This window comes from Protopterus annectens, chromosome 10.part0, assembly GCF_019279795.1.
Source record: "Protopterus annectens isolate FY-2018-M chromosome 10.part0, PAN1.0, whole genome shotgun sequence".
NCBI classification, from domain to species: Eukaryota; Metazoa; Chordata; order Ceratodontiformes; family Protopteridae; genus Protopterus; species Protopterus annectens.
Genome location: NC_056744.1, coordinates 643,258,821 through 643,280,957, shown reverse-complemented (window position 1 = coordinate 643,280,957; position 22,137 = coordinate 643,258,821). Strand labels below are relative to the sequence as shown.

The window sequence follows — 22,137 nt, the reverse complement described above, 5'->3', positions numbered from 1 at the left end:
CGTACAAAGCCATGTCCAAACCTGAATTAATGGACCAGCTCCACCTCAGAAAATCCAAATCCCTTAGAGCTACGCGATCGAGTGACTTGAACCTCAGCACAGAAATAAATAGGACATGCTGGAGGGACAGATTCATAACCCAGAGGTTCCCTTCACTCTGGAATAGAATCCCAGTCCATGTTAAGCAGAGCCCCTCACTGACTCTCTTCAAGAAAAATCTTGACGAGTGGATAGGAGATCGTAGGTTTACCCTGGGGATCACTTCTGTGTCACTACTAGACAGAGACACAGTAAACACAACCTTAAAAAGGGCACAGTAAACTCATTCCAAGGGGTGGCGAAAGCCAAACACACTCTGGCTAGGCTTGTAAATGCCCTAGGGCAGATAGCCTAGTATGAACCTATGAACCTATGAACCTATACACACATACAACCCCTTAAGTGAAGCACACACACACAAACACACAGGCACACACACAGACACACCCACACAACTCTCTTAAATGAAGCGCGCGCGCACACACACACACACACACACACACACACACACACACACACACACACAAAACTCCCTTTAATGAAGTACACAAACAGAAACAGAAACACACATACACAAAGAGACACACACACACACTTTAAATGAAGCACACACATGCACACAACCCCATTAAATGAAGCATACACACACAACCCCTTTAAATGAAGCACAGACATGCAACCCCCCTTAATTGAAGCACACAGACAATCCCCTCAAATGAAGCACACACACTCAACCCTCTTAAATGAAGCGCGCGCGCACACATACACACACACACACACACACACACACACACACACACACACACACACACACACACACACACAAAACCCCCTTAAATGCAGGGCACACACACACACACACACACACACACACACACACACACAACCTCTTAAATGAACCAGACACACATACAACCTCCTTAAATGAAGCTCGCACAGATTCCTTAATATACTCAGCAAAGTACTCATAATGAAAAATACATATACGATGGGAAATTTCATCTATACTTTGATAAACTGGTATATCTACACCTCTAAATTCAGGTATTCCCAAAGATTCCTAGACTTAATAAAGGAAAAGTTCCTAGAACGAATAGTAAGCCAGCCAGAAAGCCAGCCAACTAGAGGGCATAACATTTCTAGACCTGATCCAAATCAACAAAGCCCCACATGCACCACTTCTTTGCCATCTTCATCTTTGGTTAAATGTGACCAGAAACTTGTCATTTTTTTTTAAAGTCTCAAACACCCCTGAAATTAACATATCTGAATGAAAGGATTCATACATACAAACCTAACAATCTCTATGATTAACTCTTGAATTTTGCTTGCAATACCTCTAGTCCTGTTGCAGTCTCATCTGTCAGTGATGCACCAGAGTTTATTCCCACCTTGTGTCTTTCGGCTTTTCCCGGTAAGGGGTCGCCACAGCGGAACTCCAATCCACTTATGATTGGTAGTTGATTTTTACGTGTCAAGTTACCAGCCCTGACACAGAACCTTCAACGAAGGTACGCCCATTCACGGATATCTCCACGCAGAAGACACTCTAGCTGAGAATCAAACCGGACAGCGTCTTACTGTGAGGCGACAATGCTACCGCAGCACCACCACCACGGGTTGTAAGTTTTAATTCAGCTGTCTCCACTAGAATCAAATATAATGGGAAATTTAAGAACATACCACACTGAGGGTCCATGACTACAAAAGAAGCTCTGTAATAAGAGAAAAAAACTTCTGTATTCCTATAACAAATCCCTATTTTCCCATATCAAAAACTATGTTAAGATTTCCAAGGAACTAAAAGCTCTCATCAAAAAGATTGAAGTAAAATATGAACTAAGATTAGCAAAAGAAGAAAATGATAATACACATCTTTATTCACATCATAAAGTTAAAAAAAATAACATCAGTGTACCAAACTACCTAGAAAAAATCCTAGACTTAATAAGCGAAAATTCACCTTCAGCAGCTAGTAATTAAACCTATTAAAGGGCACAGTATTCTAGACGTGATTCTTACAACTATGCCTCTTTCCCTACTGTTCTGGTATCTCCTGTCCCAGTGGAGTCTGACCATAAACTTGTGACCTTCTCTACATTGTTACACTCATTGAAGGCTTATTTTCTGAAAGGATCAACATGAAGTAATTCAGACTGTTTTAAGTGAGCCTTTAGGGTGAAGGAGGGCATGAACACATCAGATGAAGTTGTGGATCACTTTGACCACTTTACAGATATATGGGTATCATGTTATGCTTTTTTACTTTTGGCATTTTATGGTATTTTATTTCACAGGTTCCAGGATTGCATGGAAAGGCTCATCATTTTTGTCATGTTCTTTAATTAAGGCTGAGAAACTTTTATCCTTATATGGGTGTATGAAAGTTCCACAAATATATACATACATGCATACATATGAAAGAAGTTTCACAGTGATAACTGACAACCTGCTATTAGTTTCATTTTTCGGGTCCAGAATATTAATTCCCCATCTGACTGCAACTAAACTTCAGCACTGGTTCCTGTTCTTGGAATCAGATTTTAACATACAGAATATAAATGGACTAAGGCAATATATGAAGCTAACAGGCTGCAGGGGTTGCTGCATGTGAAGCTGCAGTGGGCACTACTGTTGATTCATTAGATATTATACATCCATAGTGGCAAAACTGCATCTCACAATTGTCAAAGTTTGCATAGAAATAGCAATAAACATGTGCTGCCCTAAGTATATGAACTCATATTAAAGTGATGTTTTAAATATGGTAATAAGCTATTGGCTGCTTTCAGTGCATAGAAGAACTGAAACAAAATGCTTTGTCGATCCATGATGGTGATACCTGAGGGATTGCAGTAACACGTGCTGGAAACTGTCATTGAGGGTACTTTCAAACAGTGAAAATTAAGTCCTTAACAGAAAGTTAGACATAATAACCTAAAACTGACAAAGAAATGAAAACTTGGCTTGCATATGTGTAGGATGTCAGATAATATGGGGCATTTCAATAACAGCAACACTGCACTCCTGTAAATGGTCTAATGTGCCATGACAGCAAATACATATAGAGACTTTGCAGGCCCATCTATGGACATCACATTCCTTGTGCATAAATGATATGGTGTGTTCTTCATGCAGTCTAACACTTTACAGGAACCACTCCAGTTCTGAAGACAGTACTCAAGGAATGAATTACTGGAGAAAATGGGGAGTGGCATTGGCCTATAGTTAATGTTAGAAAAATCTAAGACCTTCACAAAAAAGAGTGGTATAAAAGCCCAGATAAAAAGACACATCAAAAGAAGCTATACAATTTCTTGTTTTCTCATAGAAATAGTGAGATACCTGCTGTGGTACTTCTGAAAAAAAAAAAAAAAAGAAAAAGTTTGAGCCCAGAGATGAACATACTGAATCCTGATACAGACATATATGTTATTGACAAGAACTTTGAAAGTATGAACAAGCCTTTAGGAACTTTTCACAGAAGCAAGTATATTTGGCAAAAAAAATGATTAATAGTGCCCATGCCATCTTTTCATATGAACTGACCCTTTTGTTAATATACAGTAGACGCAGGATACGATGCTTGGAGAAGATGTGACCTAACTCTAACATACTGGCCACCTTGACAGCCTGTAGCCAATAGCCACATAGTTAAAATATGATGACCAGTAGCTTACTCCATGATATTCAATTGATAAAGATTACGTCCCAATATGAATCAGTGTTCTACAACATGGCCAGAAGGAGCTAGATGTCCAAATTTTTTATGGAAGATGGATGGGGATTGAAGGTCAGACATTGAGAAGAGCAAACTAGACCAATCTATCCCGATGGATGAGAAGCCAAACCCAGAGTTCCCAGGTAATGCCAAACTGCAGCCTTCCTACTACAGTAAAATTGTTTAATCATTGTAGTGGCTTTGTGTACGGAAATATATCCAGTTCCACCACCTGCTTCTGTCACTGCCTCCTCAAAGTGTGACCTGTCCATCAGACTCAGGAATTCTTCAAAGAGTTTCTTCTATGTCTTGATAGTAACTCCATACAAGGTCAATATTTCTGCATGTTGTCTGAGAACATCATGGACAATATCCTACCACCCCCTTCTGAGTCATCGAATAGCTTTGCAGAATAAAAGTCAATCAAAAACCATAATTTAAATTATATCTCAAGAAGGAAGATGTGTGATTATATATGTCAGTTTAGTAATATCAGTGCTGATTACACAGCATAGAGGGATAAAGCCCTGATTGGAACATGGATGCGTGGCATCGATTAGTGGTCTTCATGTTGTAGGAGTCAACTGCTGGGGTGGGAGTGAGCAGCTGACACTGGCTCACCAATCCTGGGGAAGGGAGGCAGCTGGACTCACTGCTATCCTAATACCTAGCCTCCACCAGGTGTTACTGCATGAATAACTAGCCTCAACTGGACAACCTCAGGGGTGTACATGCCAAGCAAAGTCTAATAAAGTTGGCACGGGCATGCACAGAAGTGTGTATGCACAGAGCTGGTATAATTGCCACTCCACAAGCTACTATGAGGATGTGGGGATATTGGTACATCTCCAAATGCCCCCTATGGTTGCCTGCCTGATGACTCTCTCCTCTAAGGTGCTCTTACCCCGGTGCATAGATTAGAGTAAGTCTGAAGAATCACCTTTTCCTCTAATGTACCAAGGGATGATCAAATTGATCAGACTGATTAAGAGACACCATGATCAGTAGGCCTTGGGGGAAAAGATATAAAACAACATCTTCATATTCTACTAAAATAAAAAAAAACCACAAAGGAGCTACACCACTGATTCTTTAGTAGAGCATTGACACACATTGAATTGATGAGCACTTTTTTCCAAAGCAGTGGAACATCTTCAGATCACAGTTGACTTTAATGTAATAATTGTACTTTTGCAGCTAGCTATAAAACTAACAAGTTCAAGATAGCTGCTAGTTTGTGAGTGGTCCATGTTGATTGACATTGTTAATACCACTGTACTATTTGTTTATTTGTTTTTAAATTTAAAAATCTTAATAGAAAAAAAAACTCATCTTTCGATAGGCTAAAAATGAATAAAGTCTGCTGTTTGCTCTAAGAAAATACAACTGACTGTTATGAACTAGCACATTACTCCCAGTGCTCCAAGCAGGAAGTCTGCAAATATAATAAAAGAACTGGATGGAGCATGTCCCATGTGATTCTGGCAACATAATTGGGAAAGCTATGCTCATGCTGATTTAAAGGTAAGATACCATGTTCTCCTGTCACAATGGGTTGCACAAAGCCTTCTTATTGGATGATGCTTCATAGTGCTGAATAATTTACTTGTTGATTTGTGATACCATAATGGGAAAAGGGAGAAAGATTCATTGGATTAAAGGCCTAGATTATAACCACCCTCTCCCAAGGAAAAAAAATCACTTTAATCTCCTAATAATATGAAACTTTATCAGATCCCTTGACATATTAATAACTATGAAATGGTAGAGTGGGGATACTTAAATGTGTAATGGACAGTGTGAGAATGTGCCAAGGTTAGTCAGTGTGTCTGGGTCAGCAATCTAAGGAAATAAGACCATGAAGTTGAAAGGAAGATATGTATGGGAATATGTTGAGTTAGAGAAATGGAGGTTATCATATTCTATGAATTAGCCAGATGGAAAGGTAGGGAAACCTAAAAATGATGGGCTTTAATGTGACTGTGTGGGTTAAAAGGTGATCCATCTTCCTGTGGTACCTCCTTCTTACATTTCATTTCTTCTTTGGACATGAGATCAATAAGTGTTCTATGTGATTTACTTTTCCATGTAGACATTGAAATATCAATGATAGTAGGAGCTTTTGTTTTTCTTCACAGATTTATTGAAACTTCAGGTCCCTGCTCAACATAAATTCTGAAGATTGTTAAGGTAACCTTGAACAACAAGTACAGAACATGTATTTGAGAGGTGGGAGGAAGGTTGACCTTAGACAGTAAGCACTAGCATAAATTTGGAAGGTTTGGTGACCCTGGGCAAAGATTATTGAACAAGAAAGAGTTCAGGAGAAATGAGAGGGAGACCCTTTACAATAAGCAATTAATATGTATGCGGTAGTTGGAGGCTTCAAGGACACTGTAGCTGTGTGTCCATCTGTGGGAGGTTAGCTCCCACAGATGGAATTTTGCAAATTTGTTAAGTTACAAGGAAACACCCACCAAATGAAAGACAGACTATGGTAGTTACTTACATTTTGGGATAAAAAATTAGCGAGTATTTTTCTTATGGACCCATGTCATGTTTTGCATATGCTCTGAACTTGTTTCTCTAAAAAATTCCCCTTAGATGTTGATAACTTGCGTAAAAAGTGATGGCAGTATTTGCAGAGTTACATATCTGTTATTAAATTATATTGAATACATGATATTCAATAATGCTTATATTACACATCTAAATAGACTACCTACTTTCTGGTCTTCTGTGCAGTATACAAGGGTAGTGGTTCTGGAGATGCTGGCATGTTGCATATATTCTGGTACTGTTTTCTGTACACAAGTTACAAAATGTTATATAATATTATATAATATATATTGGCATTTATGTTTGATCTAAGAAGATATAATTTGACAGCTAGGGATTTGCGTATATTTAATCTTGGCTACAATAAATAATTTTATCAATAGTACTTTTTAGCACTACTATATTTTTATATAACTATACAATTTGTCACATTAAAAGATGTTAATATAAATATTTTTTTTCTAAAACCATAGCATAATATTTGAAGACATATGAGCTAAAAATATAGATTACTTCAAATGGAAGTGGATATGGAATCCATTGCTTCAAATTATAAATCTTAGATGCGCAGAGTTTTTTGCCATATATAGGTTCCTTAGATTTTATCATTGCAGCTAAGATTTTATGGACTTGTTTTACAATTTAGCTGTACAGATCACTGTATTCACAAAAATTCTAATAAAATTTAGACTTTTACAGAATCTTCTGTTTCTATATTTTCTATTGTTATGCAATTGTACATAGTTATTGAAAATGTGTTTTGTGTACTGTTGTGCTTTTTCTGTGTGTATGTGCTGTGTTCAACTGTTCTGTTCTCATATGTGATCTGTATTTTAAAAAAGTATTCTTCGAGGAAAAAGGGCTAAGACTACATGTATTCTAAGAGTAAATCTTTATTTTCAAGTCAGTTTTGCTGCTAGTACCAAACTTATGGTTTGTAATGAAAATACATGTTTAACTAAATGCATAAGCTATAAGCATGCACGCAAATATGGCAAGGACACATGCAGAGGAGCTCTTATAATTTATTGACACAGTACCTGGCATACCTGCCCTTGCAACCTAGGCTAGTACACCAGAAATCACGTGAACTAAACCATGGAAAATCCAGTGGTCTTTAATATAACATGTTATAAAAAGCTTGTGCCTTGGGAATAAGGGAAAGTGTTTTACTCGTGTTCAGTCTGACTGTGAGATTAAGTGAAATGTGTTGGGGTTCACTTTGTCTGGTATGGTCTGAGGAAGTGATGTTTGCATGCTCTTCTAATATCAATGCATAATTCATACAATAATACCAGTTGGGTCTATGTTTAGCCATTGAATGGCACATTCGCTGAACAGCCATTCATCAAACACATATCAGAGAATGTGCCATTCAGTAAAAGGCCATATGATTGGACAAACTATCCTTGAAGGATCATAGTTGGCCAACATACAGGAAACATCTCGAACTACGCACTTAACAGTAACGTAGTGATAAGAAAATCTGCCCTTTCCCCACTGTAGTGCGATCTTAGAGTTGGTATATATAATTAGCGGAGGTGTGGTGTGGTGGGTTACAGCCCCCACATGAGGAGGATTCGGTGAATATCATCATATAGTTTTTATATTTAAAAACACATCATATTTATTGGAAATAAAATAAATAATATCAAAAGTTCACACTAGAAAATGTGAATGGATTTTGAAACTGTTATTATTGCTTTTCAAAAATATGTATTCTTGTTTACTCAGAGATCATACTGAATTTCATTTTCAAACTTGCATGGACTACAAATGTTTAGATGTTGGGTGCCCTTATTATTTCTTAAGCTGACAGGTTTTCTGAAGTAAAATAGATTGTTAAGCAATAACTATTAAGTCCGTTTAATTAGTACCAACACTAACCACAATTATGTAAAATAGCTCCATCCACAGACATAGGCTATATTTGAACAAATTCAATAAACACAATCAGTTAAAAGTGTTAACATTAAAGGAGTTAAATGTCACTGTCAGTGGCACAGCAGGTACCAAACTTGCTTTTGGAGTTGGAAGACCAGAAGGCTGTGGGTTCTATTCCCACTCCAGGTACTGCATTAAAGGAATGTTGCAGTCCTGAATGTGTCATCTTATGGATGAGATGTTAAACCAAGGTACCATCTATTTGAGTGGGTGGTAGCTCAGGTGGATGTAAAAGATCCCATAGAACCCATTGAAAAGAGCAGGGAAAGTTTCCTGATTTCCTGGCTAAATATCCCCTAGTGGTATAAATACTACCTTGGGTCTCCCCTGTAAAGAAGCCAGTAGCCTTGTTGGACTATCTTGGTTAAAAAATAAAAGTAGCAAGCATTTTAAAAAAAGTCCTTCAGTTGCAGATTAGAGAAAGTTAAACAGCCAAAGAAAGGACATTGTGACATGGTAAGTTAAGTGACAAGTCCTCAGGCCTTACAAAATTTGATTTTGCCAGCACTGTTTATGGTACAATATGTTTATGCTGGAAGAGAAAAGAAAGGACATGTGGGTTAGGTATTCCAGGTGTAGACTGGTGGTATAGCTCAGGTATTTGTGGGGAGGGTCAAGCTGTACAACATAGAGGAGGACAGGGAATTTGGAATGTAAAATGCGGAAACCCCAGAAGATGGTGTGAGAGACCAGAAAGAACTGGAAGACATAGGAAAGTGAGAGTATGGGGGAGGCAGTTGGCAGGGTCAGAATGAGGTACTACATGAGGCAGCAGGACTGGAAGGAGTCTGAGAACAGGACCTGTTGGAGTGAAGAGGTTGAGTGGTGAGTGAGGCACATAAATAATAGGGAATGTAGAAAAGGTAGGATGGTAAATATGGATCTGACATGAAAGAGCATGGGGCGAGCAAGAGATTCACTGGAAAATGAGACTAAGCCAAAGAAGGGCAGGCAATATGATCTATGCCATCTCCAAGTTACTGTATCCTCAGCACTGGCAAAAAAAAGGTTGTGAAGTGTTAGTGATTTGTGCAATATGAAAGACAAAACAAGGGACCAAGGCAGAATGAAGTTGCTGAAGAAAATAGGAATGCAGATTGTTAAACTGCTGGTTGGGTGTAAGGAGAACTTATGGTTGGGCACCATCTACTGTGCCTCATCAAGGGGAAGAAAAAGACAACAAACTGGCGGACAAACCCAGAAGCAAGGAGCAGAAAAGGAATGTGGTGGTGATGAGAAATCTCACTCTCTTTTCCGAAGACTGGTCAGTTCTGAAAGACTTTGTTCAGCTGACACAAGAAGGCATCAGAGAAAACATTTCCCTAAAAGTAGTTCTCCACAGGTTAGGTGAGGTTCATGTTGAGGACCTGAGCTCTTCACTGGAGAGCAGTGATCATGATCCACCACATTTCACTTTCGACAGAGGAATGGAAACAAGGGACAAAGACAATTGTTTGGGGCTATTGAAATGTGCAGTAGAAACAGCTGTCAATGGAGATGCAAAAATAAGTATGAGACTAGGGAGAATTCAAATGGTCAAACAACCTGTCAATAACTCCTGGATAGCCAGCTAGCTCTCAGACAGGGCCCAGGAAGCTAGGATTGGAAAGACCACCTCCACAAAGAGCTGATCACCAATGGAGTCCTGAGGGCTCTGTGCTGGGTTCGCTCCTCTTCGGCATCTACTTTTGGGAAATCAGGGTGAATGTCAAAGACCTCTGGCTTACCAAGTTTACAGATGATTGCAAGCTAGGAGCAATCAGAAAAAGTCCCCAAGATACCAACATCTTACAAGAAGGTCTAACAAACAAATGACCAGTGCCAAAGCCGCAGCTTAAAACTCAATGTCAATAAATGCAAAATAGTACCTTTTGGCAAGTTATCCACCCAGGGAAGCTACCTCATTGACACACCCCTAAAAGTAGATACAGTAGTCAGGTATTTGAGGACTCATGTAGATAGTAACCTGACTTTTGACCAACATGTCTAAAGTTTAAGAACAATTTTCTGTGTCACTCAAACTATAAGCAAAAGCATGGCATCTAGGTCAAGGGAAGTCACCATGCCGCTGTACTTAGGCATCATCAGACCCATCATTGGGTCTAACATCACCTTTCTGTATGTACCTGGCCAGGCACATGTAACCACTGGAACATCCACAGAAGTTCCTCACAAAAGGAATGCAGGCACTAAACACAATGTCCTATGCAGCTTGCCTCAGAGTCCTTTTTCTATACTCTGTTTCCCACAGATCGCTGATAAGCAATTTATGCATAGCATACAAGGCATCCTTGGATCTTGCTCTGCTGGACCTTTTGCATATCCACAAAATGAGCAGCACCAGAACTACAAGATCTAAGGATTTAAACTTTGCCTGCAACTTAAATAGGACATGTTGGGACACATAAGTATCTCAGAGAATCCCCATTCTCTGGTATAAGCTTCTCATCTATGCAAAGTGAGACCCTTCACTAATGATATTCAAGCTCAGCCTGTACCAGTGTATGGGAAACATATCTCTCAACTGTACAGATTTTCACAGAATGTCCAGATTTTTGCTCCATATTTTTGGTCCATTTAACATAAAATTGTGGCTTTCTGGCAAACCACTGCCAAATCATTGAGGAATAAAGTAAAAAAATAATGGCAGACATTTGAGTTTCAGACTTCCTATCATTCAGAAAATTCATTCTAATGCAAAACCTGTTATTCTATTAATCAATTTTCTAAGTTTGTAAGAGCAATATTTAAAAAGTGTCCCTATTTTGGGGCTTTTGTTCCCCCATTATTAATGGCTTTGTCCAGATTTCTTGCTCTAAGAGGTTGAGAGGTATCATGGGAAATTGGAAATTCACACCTGGTCTGACACCTGTGTCTCTGATAGACAGAGACAGCCCTAACTAACATGCACCCCTTAAAATAACCTGTAAGGCACAATAACTAATGCAATACAATTTGGGTTGCGTGGCTAGGCTTATAAAGGAACCAGTGGTCATTAACCTAGTACATTGCTATGAACCTATATGATTCTGAGACAGCACTTTGAAAGATATTCACAAATATTTGACAGAATATATAATGGAAAGTAGAGTGAACAAGTACATTGCTGAAATATTAAATGAAAAGTTGATCTCAGTATTCACAAGGGAAAAAGAATAATGTGACTGGAGAAAAATAAGGAAGAAGGAGGTGAAAGCCAGACATTTTGGCCAAAAGAGCAGGAGGAGACAGAAAAGAAAGTAGTCAGTCTACAAAAGGACATAATACAGGTCTCGTAAGAAGAAAAAAAACAACAACAACAAAAAATATTTAAAAACGTAGCACATACCCTGTCATAATCACTCAGAGAAAACAATAATATATATCTCTCCAGTGCAAAAGTACTAAGTGACTAGAAAATAGTTTCAGTTTTCTCATTGTTCAAGCAAGGTAGCAATGCCAGTTCAGGTAATTGCATGCTAGTTAATTGGATGATGGTGTTTGAGAGGGTGTCCCACAGTATCATGAGAGAAAGGCTAGGCTTTAGTACCCAAACCATAATGATGTTACTGCCAAGACGAATTTCCAGTCATACCTCTCAACTGTCCAGATTTGTGCTCATATTTTTGGTCTGTTTCTAAATATTGTTTGTTTTTCTGGCAAATTATTGAGGATTGAAGTCAGAAAATAATGACAGACATTTGTGATTCAGACTTCATATTCTTCAGAAAACTCATCCTAATGAAAAACCTGTTATTCTATTAAATTTCTAAGTTTATGTGTACTATTTAAAAATTGTCCCCCCATTATTTGTGGTATTGTACCAATTTCTTGCACTAAGAGTTTGAGACCTAGGTTCCAGTCAAACCTTCTGTACGTCTATGACTGGATAATAGCAGAACTAAATGAAAAACTTCCAGTCTATGCATTTTGCATTGACTTCAGCAATACCTTTGACTTGGTGCCATATCAAAGAATACTTTCTGAGCTGAAAGAACTAGAAATAGTCATAAACGTATAACATGGTTATCAGGATGATTGTGAGGAAGAATTCAGAGAGTAGTAATTGTGCAAGGCACATATTTTTGATGTTACAACTTTGCAGAGTTTAGTGCTCTTATTTATTTCCGTATGTGCTCCAAGATATACATTCTCATTTAATCTGCTGTTTTATTTTAATCATTTGCCTTTTGTCAAATCAGGAGAATGTCAGCAAGTATTTACAGATATCAAAGGGAACTTCTCCAGTCCTCAGTACCCAGGAACATATCCTAACAACATCAATTGCCAATGGACAGTTCATCTTCCTCATGGGTACAGAATTAAGGCAGTTTTTCTGGACTTGGATTTGGAGGACAGAAACAGCTTGTCTGATGAATGCGAATATGACTTTGTGTCTGTTTTTGATGGTGATACTGAAAAAGACCCAAAACTGGGAACGTGGTGTGGAAGAGAAATGCCAGCACCTCTGTTTTCCAAAGGGAATTCACTTCTATTTGTGCTACGTGCAGATCGGAATTTAGCAAGCAGAGGCTTTTCTGTTGCATATATTGGAGGTAAGCAGTGAGTGACATGAGAAAAAGTAAATTTCCAGATAAAATCAAAGTGGTTGCATAAAGTATTAATTCTTATGATTTTACTTTTGTCATATTTACTAGCTGTGTGTCTGTGTGTCTGTAAACCTATTGCTAAAAATTTGTACACAGACATGTATTCATGTGCATACAAGTGCACACACACACACACACACACACACACACACACACACACACACACACACACACACACACTCACGTATGAAATCAACTCCTAACAAGACATATGCACACTCATTGATCCAAAGGATTGACAATAACTTCTTTGAACCTTCTTTGCAGACAACATAATTATCATTATATCTTGAAGGGGGATAAGCCCCTCCTGTACCTTGTGGGGAATGTCAGCCAGCATACTCCCTTACTTAAGTTTTCTAACACCATAATTGCATAGAAATGGGAAAAAAACACTCTGTAAGGGTGAAGAAAGTAATCACACAAACTACAGTCTTACAGTCAAATCAGTGCAAGGAAAATATAGTTCAGGAAAGATAACAAGGTACCACTGGGGAAGCCGAGTTAATAGTTAAACACATATAGGATTGCATATACATAGTGGAAGAATGAAGCAGCTGAGATCACCAATCTCATTAAAATTTTCCATTTATTATATATTATAAACAAAATTAAATGAAGGTTCGTTCAAGCAAAAACAAAGTATTGCAGCTTAAGCACAGCAAGAACCTTGTCTTAAACTCAATCTTGTACTCCTGGGAAACATTCTCTGCTGGTAGATCTTTCTCACTCATTTATTAAAGAAATACTCTCACTGATATAGCAAGCTATCTTTCTGTTCTTAAAGAAACTACTGCAACTTAACAGAAACATTATCCAATTAATGAAACATAACTCTGATTAGAATGAACTCTGTGTAATACTAATATAGACAGGGCTGGGGATTCATTAGGGCTAGCATCAGCTTATGGCTTGTGCTAAAAAAGCTGTTCCCCCATGATGTGCCTACTTACAATTCAGACATGTTAGCTACTGTATGTTGAGGTAAGTTCTCATTATCAACTAATTTGTACATCTCTGAATCACATTTGCTATCACAACATGAGAATAAACTGCTTCTCGCGTAGATAGTGGTATTCCCCGCCACTCACCCTCCCACACATACAAGTAAAGACAACACAAACACCACAGTCCCCATACCTGTCCCTAACCTGGCTGCCCTCCCATTTTCCCTCACATTCATAATAGTTGAAGTGCCATTATGGTATGTATCTCTTATGCCCTGGTGGAGAATGTATCTACACACCCCATCCATGATGTACTGCCTTTGGTGCCATTATGGAGCTTCCATTTAAGAGTAATTCCTGGTGGTGGTTCCACTCACTTCTGGATCCCCATTATGCTATCAATGCCATTATGGCACTTTATTTACTTATTTCATGCTGGTCTTGTGGATTTCCCACCCCTAATCACTGTACCATGCTTGTGGTACATGGTTAAACATGGCCTCTTGGACATGTTTGGTACCATGACATGGTGGGGACAGCCATGCTAATCCACATGGTCAAGTGATTTCTTGAATTGCTTGGCCATTTAGATGCCTATCTGGAGGCAGTTCTGGGGAGAGGGCACAAGAGTAATCAGCATATGTTTATCCCCTGGATTACCTCATTAGCATTCAGTATGACCATGGGGCCAGATCTACATGACACTGCATGGCTTCATGATAGAGGACTGTGCAACACAGTGTTGAAGGTCATTGATGAATCGCGAAGGGGTACCACAATGTCTACCTGACAGTGTACATGTTATGGTACCTTAATGAATCCTGAGCATGATTATGTACAATGAGCTCTTTATAACACTGCTATAAACATTAATTATTTAACTTTCTATTCACCACACTATGCTATGATATATATATATATATATATATATATATATATATATATATATATATATATATATATATATATCATCATGTGCTACTCTTTGTAACTTTACATACAAACCAGAAAACATGTTTTTTTAGAAAAAAAAATGCTGCTTCTCCTGAATTTAGTTACAACCGTGCCCAAGTGTGAAGATTCCACATAATGTTATATCCAAATAGTCTGGGGATTTTGAACATTTAGTTTTGTTTTTACTCTGTTTTATGATTATTAGTCATACTGGCCAACAATGTATGCACAGTCAGGGCAGCTGTTGTGTCTTTAGTTATTTTAGATTAGATACCAGCCTGCATTATAGTTGTACATCTGGTTAAGAGGTACTTCATCAAAAGGCTGATGGTACCAATGGAGGGCCTTTGAATGCTGATTGCTTGATGCCACTGTTAGCTTGAGAAATTGAAAGATCAGATCAAATTAGGTGTGCTGCGTATAATTCCAGAGTAGGTTATATGTGCACAGATGTATGTGTATGCTTCTCTATGGTACACTATAAAGCCCACTGGGAGTTAAGAGAGGTAGTAGCACTACCGACTGAAAAATAAATCTGCTACAGACAAACATATGAAGTTCTTAATGTCAGATACACTATATTTAATGTTAGAAAGCATTTCTCTGTTTGGAAAGTTTACTTTTTCTGACCTGAAGCAACATGATATTTGATTATTAATTAAGCTGTGGATGAAGGATGCAGAGCCCTCTGTGGAGGTCTAAACCAATGTAATTTAAGTTGGTGATGCTTCTTGCTTTATATAATTGGTTAGACTATGTTCACCAAATTGGTTGTTGGTGGATAGTTCTACATCTATCAGAAAAAGGTCTGTATAGAAGGATGTCAATCTACAATCCCATCCTGTACCCAATATCCTATGAATGATGCAAAGAAAGCTTACTACCCACTGCAAACAGAAAGTAAGCCTAATGAGTGGTTATGTTTGGTGTGGCAGGAAAGGCAGCTCGAGGGGTGTACAAATAGAGCAAGACTGGCAGCCCAGACAGCAGATATGCTACTTGAGGTATACCTATGACATGCTAAAAATGATTTATAAATGCTTATCATTTTACTGGCCTTATGCAGCAAATGCAACTGACTTCTTAATTCATGGTGTGCAACCTATTCTGATATGCTCTCAAAAGAAAAATATTCTGAGCATTCATGTTTTGGTTAGATATTATAAGTTTTTTTTTTTTTGTCAAAAAGGTGATACTAATATCTGACAGCAATGGTGCTCCACAGTAGGTTTTTAGTCAGCAGTGTTTTTTCCATCAAACACAATCTGGTATTTTTATAAAAAATGTTATTTGTATTACTGAGTCCCGTTTGACTAATGCAGTATTTCTTTAAATTTGTTCCATTTCCTGAAAAATATTGTGACCAAAGAGTTGATTATATTTGGTTTAATGATGATGGGGGCTTACACTCATTTTACTTGGGACAAGTTTTTAATGAAAGTTCAACTGATGAAAGAGGACTCCATATCCTTGATGTACACGGGGAAGTAACTAACCAGCTATATAAGCATACATGTCAATTGAGCCTCCATTTCTATTTTACTGCTCATACAGTTTGCAACTAGATTCTTGCTTTATTTGGTAAAGTGCTTTCTTCACTTGTTTGAAACAACAGCATATGAAGTGCTTGCATCGTCTTCAAATTGTCATCCAAGACCCACATTGCCATTGCTTTTACTGTCTTGGGGAGAAGCACAATATTAACAAATACAGAAAGAAGCCAAGGTACAGTCGAGCAACTCAAAGATGAAGTGATAAGTGAAGTGCTTGTCTTATTCCACATTAAAATAACATGACAGCCTTTGTAAGCTCTTCATGAAGAGATTGACAGAAGGTACTTCTAGAGCAGTCCCTGAGTTAAATCATAGCATTACCACAAGAAAAGCCCATGGAGAAAAAGCTGATGCCTGACCATCCTAGAAGTAAGTTATGTTCTGCTGCCCCCTCTTTCCATAAAGATGGTCAGGTTTGCCTCCATTTGCAATGCTTTGAACTCCCAACCATTATTTACCTTGCTGAAGGAGGAAGAGGCTGATGGAGGGATGCCTCTGGCTTCCAGTCTTTGGGATGCATTACAGGGTTTTGTGATGATCATCCCTTGGTTGAACACTGGAGTCCAAGACTGATCATCCTGATCTAAGGGAGCAGTCACTAAAGTCACTCAGTCACAGACTGGTGGTTCTCAGGACTGTGGACTCTCCTCCTGGAGCGTACATCAAGTGCAGCAGGATTAACTGTGGTTGAGGAGGGTTCACTGGATCATCCCATATGAAATCTGTCTTTTAGCAGCTAGATATCAGTCACATGTTTGACATCTATGTGGAGTGTGACTTATGGGAATAGAACTGCATCATTATGAAATTTGGTCTGAAGCCCACACTTGGCCTGGTGCTGGCATCCTCCCAGCATATGGCACCATCAGCTAGCACATAATCCAATGCCTCAGAGCTATAGGTAGCTTTTCTAGTGCCCAGGGCTGTTCCATAGTCTGGTCCCCCCTCAACTTTAAGTTGAGGATAAAAAAAAAAATCCTTTATCTTCTTTACCACACTTAGTGCCAGTCAGTCATACTTTCATTTTCAGGTGATACTGTGTGAATCTTGCTCAGAGGTTACCTGGCTATTTTCACACCAAGTGCCATTCCACAATCTGCCCCCTCTCAACTTTAAGCTAAAAAGTCAGAAAAAGCTCCTCTCATCTCATACTTGAGGATCATAAAAAAAAACCTTTCTCCTCTTAAACTATAACAGACTGCTTGCTACATTTATAGCAAGTGGTTGACACACAACAGAGTGCTACAGTTCTGACTGCAAATGCAACACTGGTATTAAATGCTGGTATCCACTGAAGACAGATTTGGATCTGCTGAGCATGTCCCCTAACATTTTGCTCCCACTTTACCCCACCCTAGCTACTCCAATCTTGGTCTCCATGGGTAGTGATGAATGTAGCATTCCTGAGTACTCATTCTTCTATTATGAGTTGGAGCAGCCTGAAGCCATTGTATCCAAGACAGACAATGCTAAAGACACCACCAACACCCATATTGCCATTTGATGACCCTTTATATAAAGGAGGTCCTGAAGTTTATGAGGAACAGCTTTCACTAGCCTCAACCCACCACAGCCTCTCACCACAAACACCTTGTAAAGTTTTTTGGGAAGAAGTCTAAGAAGCCTTGGGGAGTCCCCTTTCTTTAGAGATTGTGATTAAGGATGCTGCTTAAGAAGGTTGGACTCATACTAACTCTGGCCGTGTACTTCCCAGTAAAGTGGATTCCCTTTACAAACTTTCATTCAAATAGGCTTAGCAAATACTGCTCTGAATCTTTTTTCCCCAATATATTTCTTAAAAAGCTCTGTATTTTGCCATCTTGCTACCTAAGAATGATTGTAGGGTTTTGGATAGGTGTGCCAAAGCGTTTACTCTCTTAGGTCATATGGCTCAAAGCTATTCATCTCACCGGTTCCTTTTTACAGTCCTTCAGCAGGATGCATCTGAAGATGCTTGAAAACCTCCATGAGTTTGTACTCAAGGAAGACCTTCTTGATACTCTGTGTATGGCTTCTGCATGGAATATTGTGCTTCCCTCTGTAATTTGGGTAGTGCAGATGCTCTAGCTAGGGCCACAGACTCAGGTGTGGCCTGCACAAGGTGGCACATATAAGGTTTTCCGCTCAAGAACAAAGTAGTAGATGCCCATTTCCTGGGAATAAACTACTCAACCAACCTAATAAAGGCCTTACTAATGGCTTCCTGATGGGCAATTAGAGCCTCACACATGTGGATAGCCCTTTTGGCCTCCTCCCCTACTAATTCTTTCTTATATTCTAAGCCTAACCATCTGCAAATGAGGAAGAAGCCTCTTTTTCACCATAGACAGGCCCTTAAATATAATGCAGTCTTGCCTCTTGCCACATTTGTTGCCACATATGTCACTCAGGAGACTTATCACACAAGATAGTACAGCTCTGAATCCAGTGTGGGATACATGGGAGTTTGTTCTCGTAGTCTCCCCTTGTGTAAAGAATTATCACAAAGGATCAATAAAGAATTATCACAAAGGATCAATAGGTACTACACAGCATTTTTCCTTTCCTGGTTGTATTTTGGAACTGACTGTTTCCCCCAGAAAGAGCTCCATTATCAGATAAGTACATATCAAGATACTGTCCTACTTTTGTAGGATAGGTGGGAATTTATTCACACCTGTTCCTGACCCAGAGGGGTTAAATTATTTCTGTCCTTTCTGTTACTCTGTGATGGCAAACAGCACATTCATTACATCTGATTTTGTATGGCCAACCTAAAACAGTCCATACCACTTGCTTCTGCAAAGTGCTTGGATGGTGTTACTGGGTACCTTCATATACCATTATGTTGCATTTTGGGTCCATACAACATATTCTTCCAGTTTATTTTGAGGGTATACCATATTCAGTGCAAAGTATTGCCACTTGGGCTTTCTTCAGCACCTAAATTATTTAACAGGATATAAGATATGGTTAGAATAAAGCTTTCCTTGCATTTCCATAACTGAATCACAAGCTTCTGGTAGTCATATCTAAGGACTCATCCCTGCTGTGATTGTCACATGGCACAGTGTTGTCACAGTGCTGTAACTATAAATTGAAGGAAACCCTTTCTGATTCTTGCTCATTGGATAGTCTTTATTGACATGGAGCTCGACACTTTTCACTCTGAATGGGTTTTACCTCTGGAGATGGTTCAAGACATTATGGTTCTACTTTTTTAATTTCTCCAGTTCTTTTGGGTTTCTAATCCCATGACAAAATGCAGACTATTCCTAAATCAAAGTACGATTAAAGTTCATGAAATTAGTATTGTTTCAGTCTTGATTTTAGCCAAAATTGCTCTTCACAGCACCTGCAATGTGCCTAGAATTAACTCCTTCTGCAGTTCATATGGAGTTACATGTATAGGTAGTATATCTAAATATGAGTGTGAATTATTTTTTGTGAGACCCATTGGTTCTACTACTATTGGAATTGTCTGGGTATCCTTCTTCCACATTGCCCTCATTTCTGTCTGCAAATCCTGGTAGTTTATGACTTTGTGTCTCTCTGTACATAAGATACTGTAATCACTGGATGTAGCAATGTTAATGATCAATGCTACTTTTGTCTTTAGTTCATGGACTACTATATCTGGTTAGGACTGTGGCTATTCCCCCTTGCATCTGGACCTTACCACAGCTACAGCCAGCATGGCTGCCAGAGGTAGAACTGGGGATGGTTGCAATTTGTTTTCTGGACTCAACCATAGATTCTGTGTGAGCTACTAGAGATCAGAACAGCACTGTATGCTCCTTGTCTTTGTACACCATGTTACTGTGTAAGCACTGAAGGTCATCTCATGAATAATGCAGATGTTACACGTCATCATAGAGGGCAAGCATTGCATTCAGTAACTGCACCATGATGTGTGTAGCATCTGTCTTCTCCTAGATCCCTGACCTGCACATCCACTGACTGATGCTAAGTGTTGCACCTGTGCTCTGAAAAGACCTGGAGCTGTGGTGGTGACACCCCACTAACACACCTCTCCTCTAGAGTATGTGCACACAAGTCAGAGGCAATGAGTCTAACAGATTCCATCTGTGTAGCCTGAGTGGGGTCACACTTACAGGATGTCCAGCATTAAACAATGGTGAGACTGGAAGTACAGCCTTCCCCTCCAGTGTCACATCACACACTGGGGATGTGTGTGAGCCCTTTAACATTAGCATTGTTGACAGTGCCGCTGTATCATCTGACTGTGTCATATCCGCATTATACTCCTTGTCAGTTATAGGAATCCTATTGACATCAGACATGTTCCATCCTCTTGTGCTAGATTCTAAATCAGTGGAACCTACAAAAAGTGTAACATTCACATACCTGTGGCAGCAGTGGCATGTATACCTCAGACTCCTCAGCATGTGGTGGACATACTGGCACATTACACAATCACTGAATATCATATGGGAACATATCTACTTGGTGATGCAGGATGTACAAATTGCAGCTTGTATGCACCTGGCAAAGATATATGCAGAGGTGTTTTGTTGAATACACCCCTTCACATGCAGGTCACTGTAGGACATGGTATGTACCTGCTATTACTAACCTGTTACATCCCATACAGATACTTGGTCAGTCATTCCAAGCCTAGCTCTACCATCAAAGTCACCACCAGGGATAATGGTCTACTCAACTTCCCCAGTCAGGGATAAATGGAACTCTTCCCCCACTGTAAGTCACTTCTGTGGGAATGATTCATCTCCTGTGGCAAACACGTATATATAAATGTCCCATGCCTTAGCAGTGGCATGGAACCTCATATTGTTTACACTTCTACACAAATACTACAGTCTTGTTATGGCTATCTACTGCCCAGATGGTTCTGGAATAACTTGTCCTGCTTGTCTGTTTACCTTCAGCTGGGTGTCCAGACCATATGTGTATGTGTTGAGGGCCTAAAGTAACACTTCAGCTATCTGGGTAATGATCTTTTACAACCATTGCCTCACTCATGGGTCTATGACAACACGTGTACACCTGTGGGTTACACATTGGCCAATGTGTATGTGTGTATGTTTCTGTGTACATGATTTTATGTACACACACACATGCATGACTGCTTGAACATAATGGTCCTTGGCTGACCCATATATTTGTGCAATGCTCCCTCTTCAATTTGCTGCCAATTTACCTGTCCACTCTCCTTGCTTACTCCCATATGGCTCATTATTGTCCATGTAATCCATCACAGGAAATTAGTAAAAGTGAATATTGAAGCTTATTGATTAAGTAATGGCATTGATTAAACTGGGGAAAAAGGAAGAAAAGTCCTTGAATTATCAAAGTTGTTGGACCTAACCAGTGACCACATGGCAAATGGAAATAAAGCTATGGTGTCAATGAAAGATGTCTTAGATGATTTGCAAACAGATGTGTCTGATAGGATGCCTTGGGAACAGTTGATGTCTTATAAATTGAAAAAGTGAGTGTTAATTTTATTGCCAAAATCAAAGAGAGAGATGTTGAGGCAATGGCTGCCTTAAATCAATGCACTGATGACACTATAAAGTTACAAATGGAGAATAAGGCTAAAACATTAGTAGGCATATTTGGTGTTGAGCTACAAATGGTTAAAGAAAAACAATTCAACCCTGAAGTCAGAGCTTGAAGAAACTATTTACATCACACTTCTAATACAGTTGATTTAGACTTTGAGTTCCATTTTCTAATAATTTGTTTTTGGCAGCCACCAGAATTAAACTCAACACAACCTTTCTATGTCTAGGTAATTTTGATTCTATATCATAGCTCAAAAAAATAATTTCTTTAGTTACACCAGTTTACTTTCCCAGTATTTCTGT

General features: G+C 39.0%; 1 protein-coding gene across 1 annotated transcript in view; it reads left to right on the top strand.

Annotated features, from left to right (window-relative positions):
- CDCP2 (CUB domain containing protein 2) overlaps positions 1–22,137 on the top strand; it is an 87,576-nt gene that overhangs the window by 45,431 nt on the left and 20,008 nt on the right. Inside the window, exon 4 of the mRNA XM_044084859.1 lies at positions 12,445–12,798. Within this exon, the coding sequence (XP_043940794.1) occupies positions 12,445–12,798 (354 nt within the window). The remainder of the gene's footprint in view (positions 1–12,444; positions 12,799–22,137) is intronic.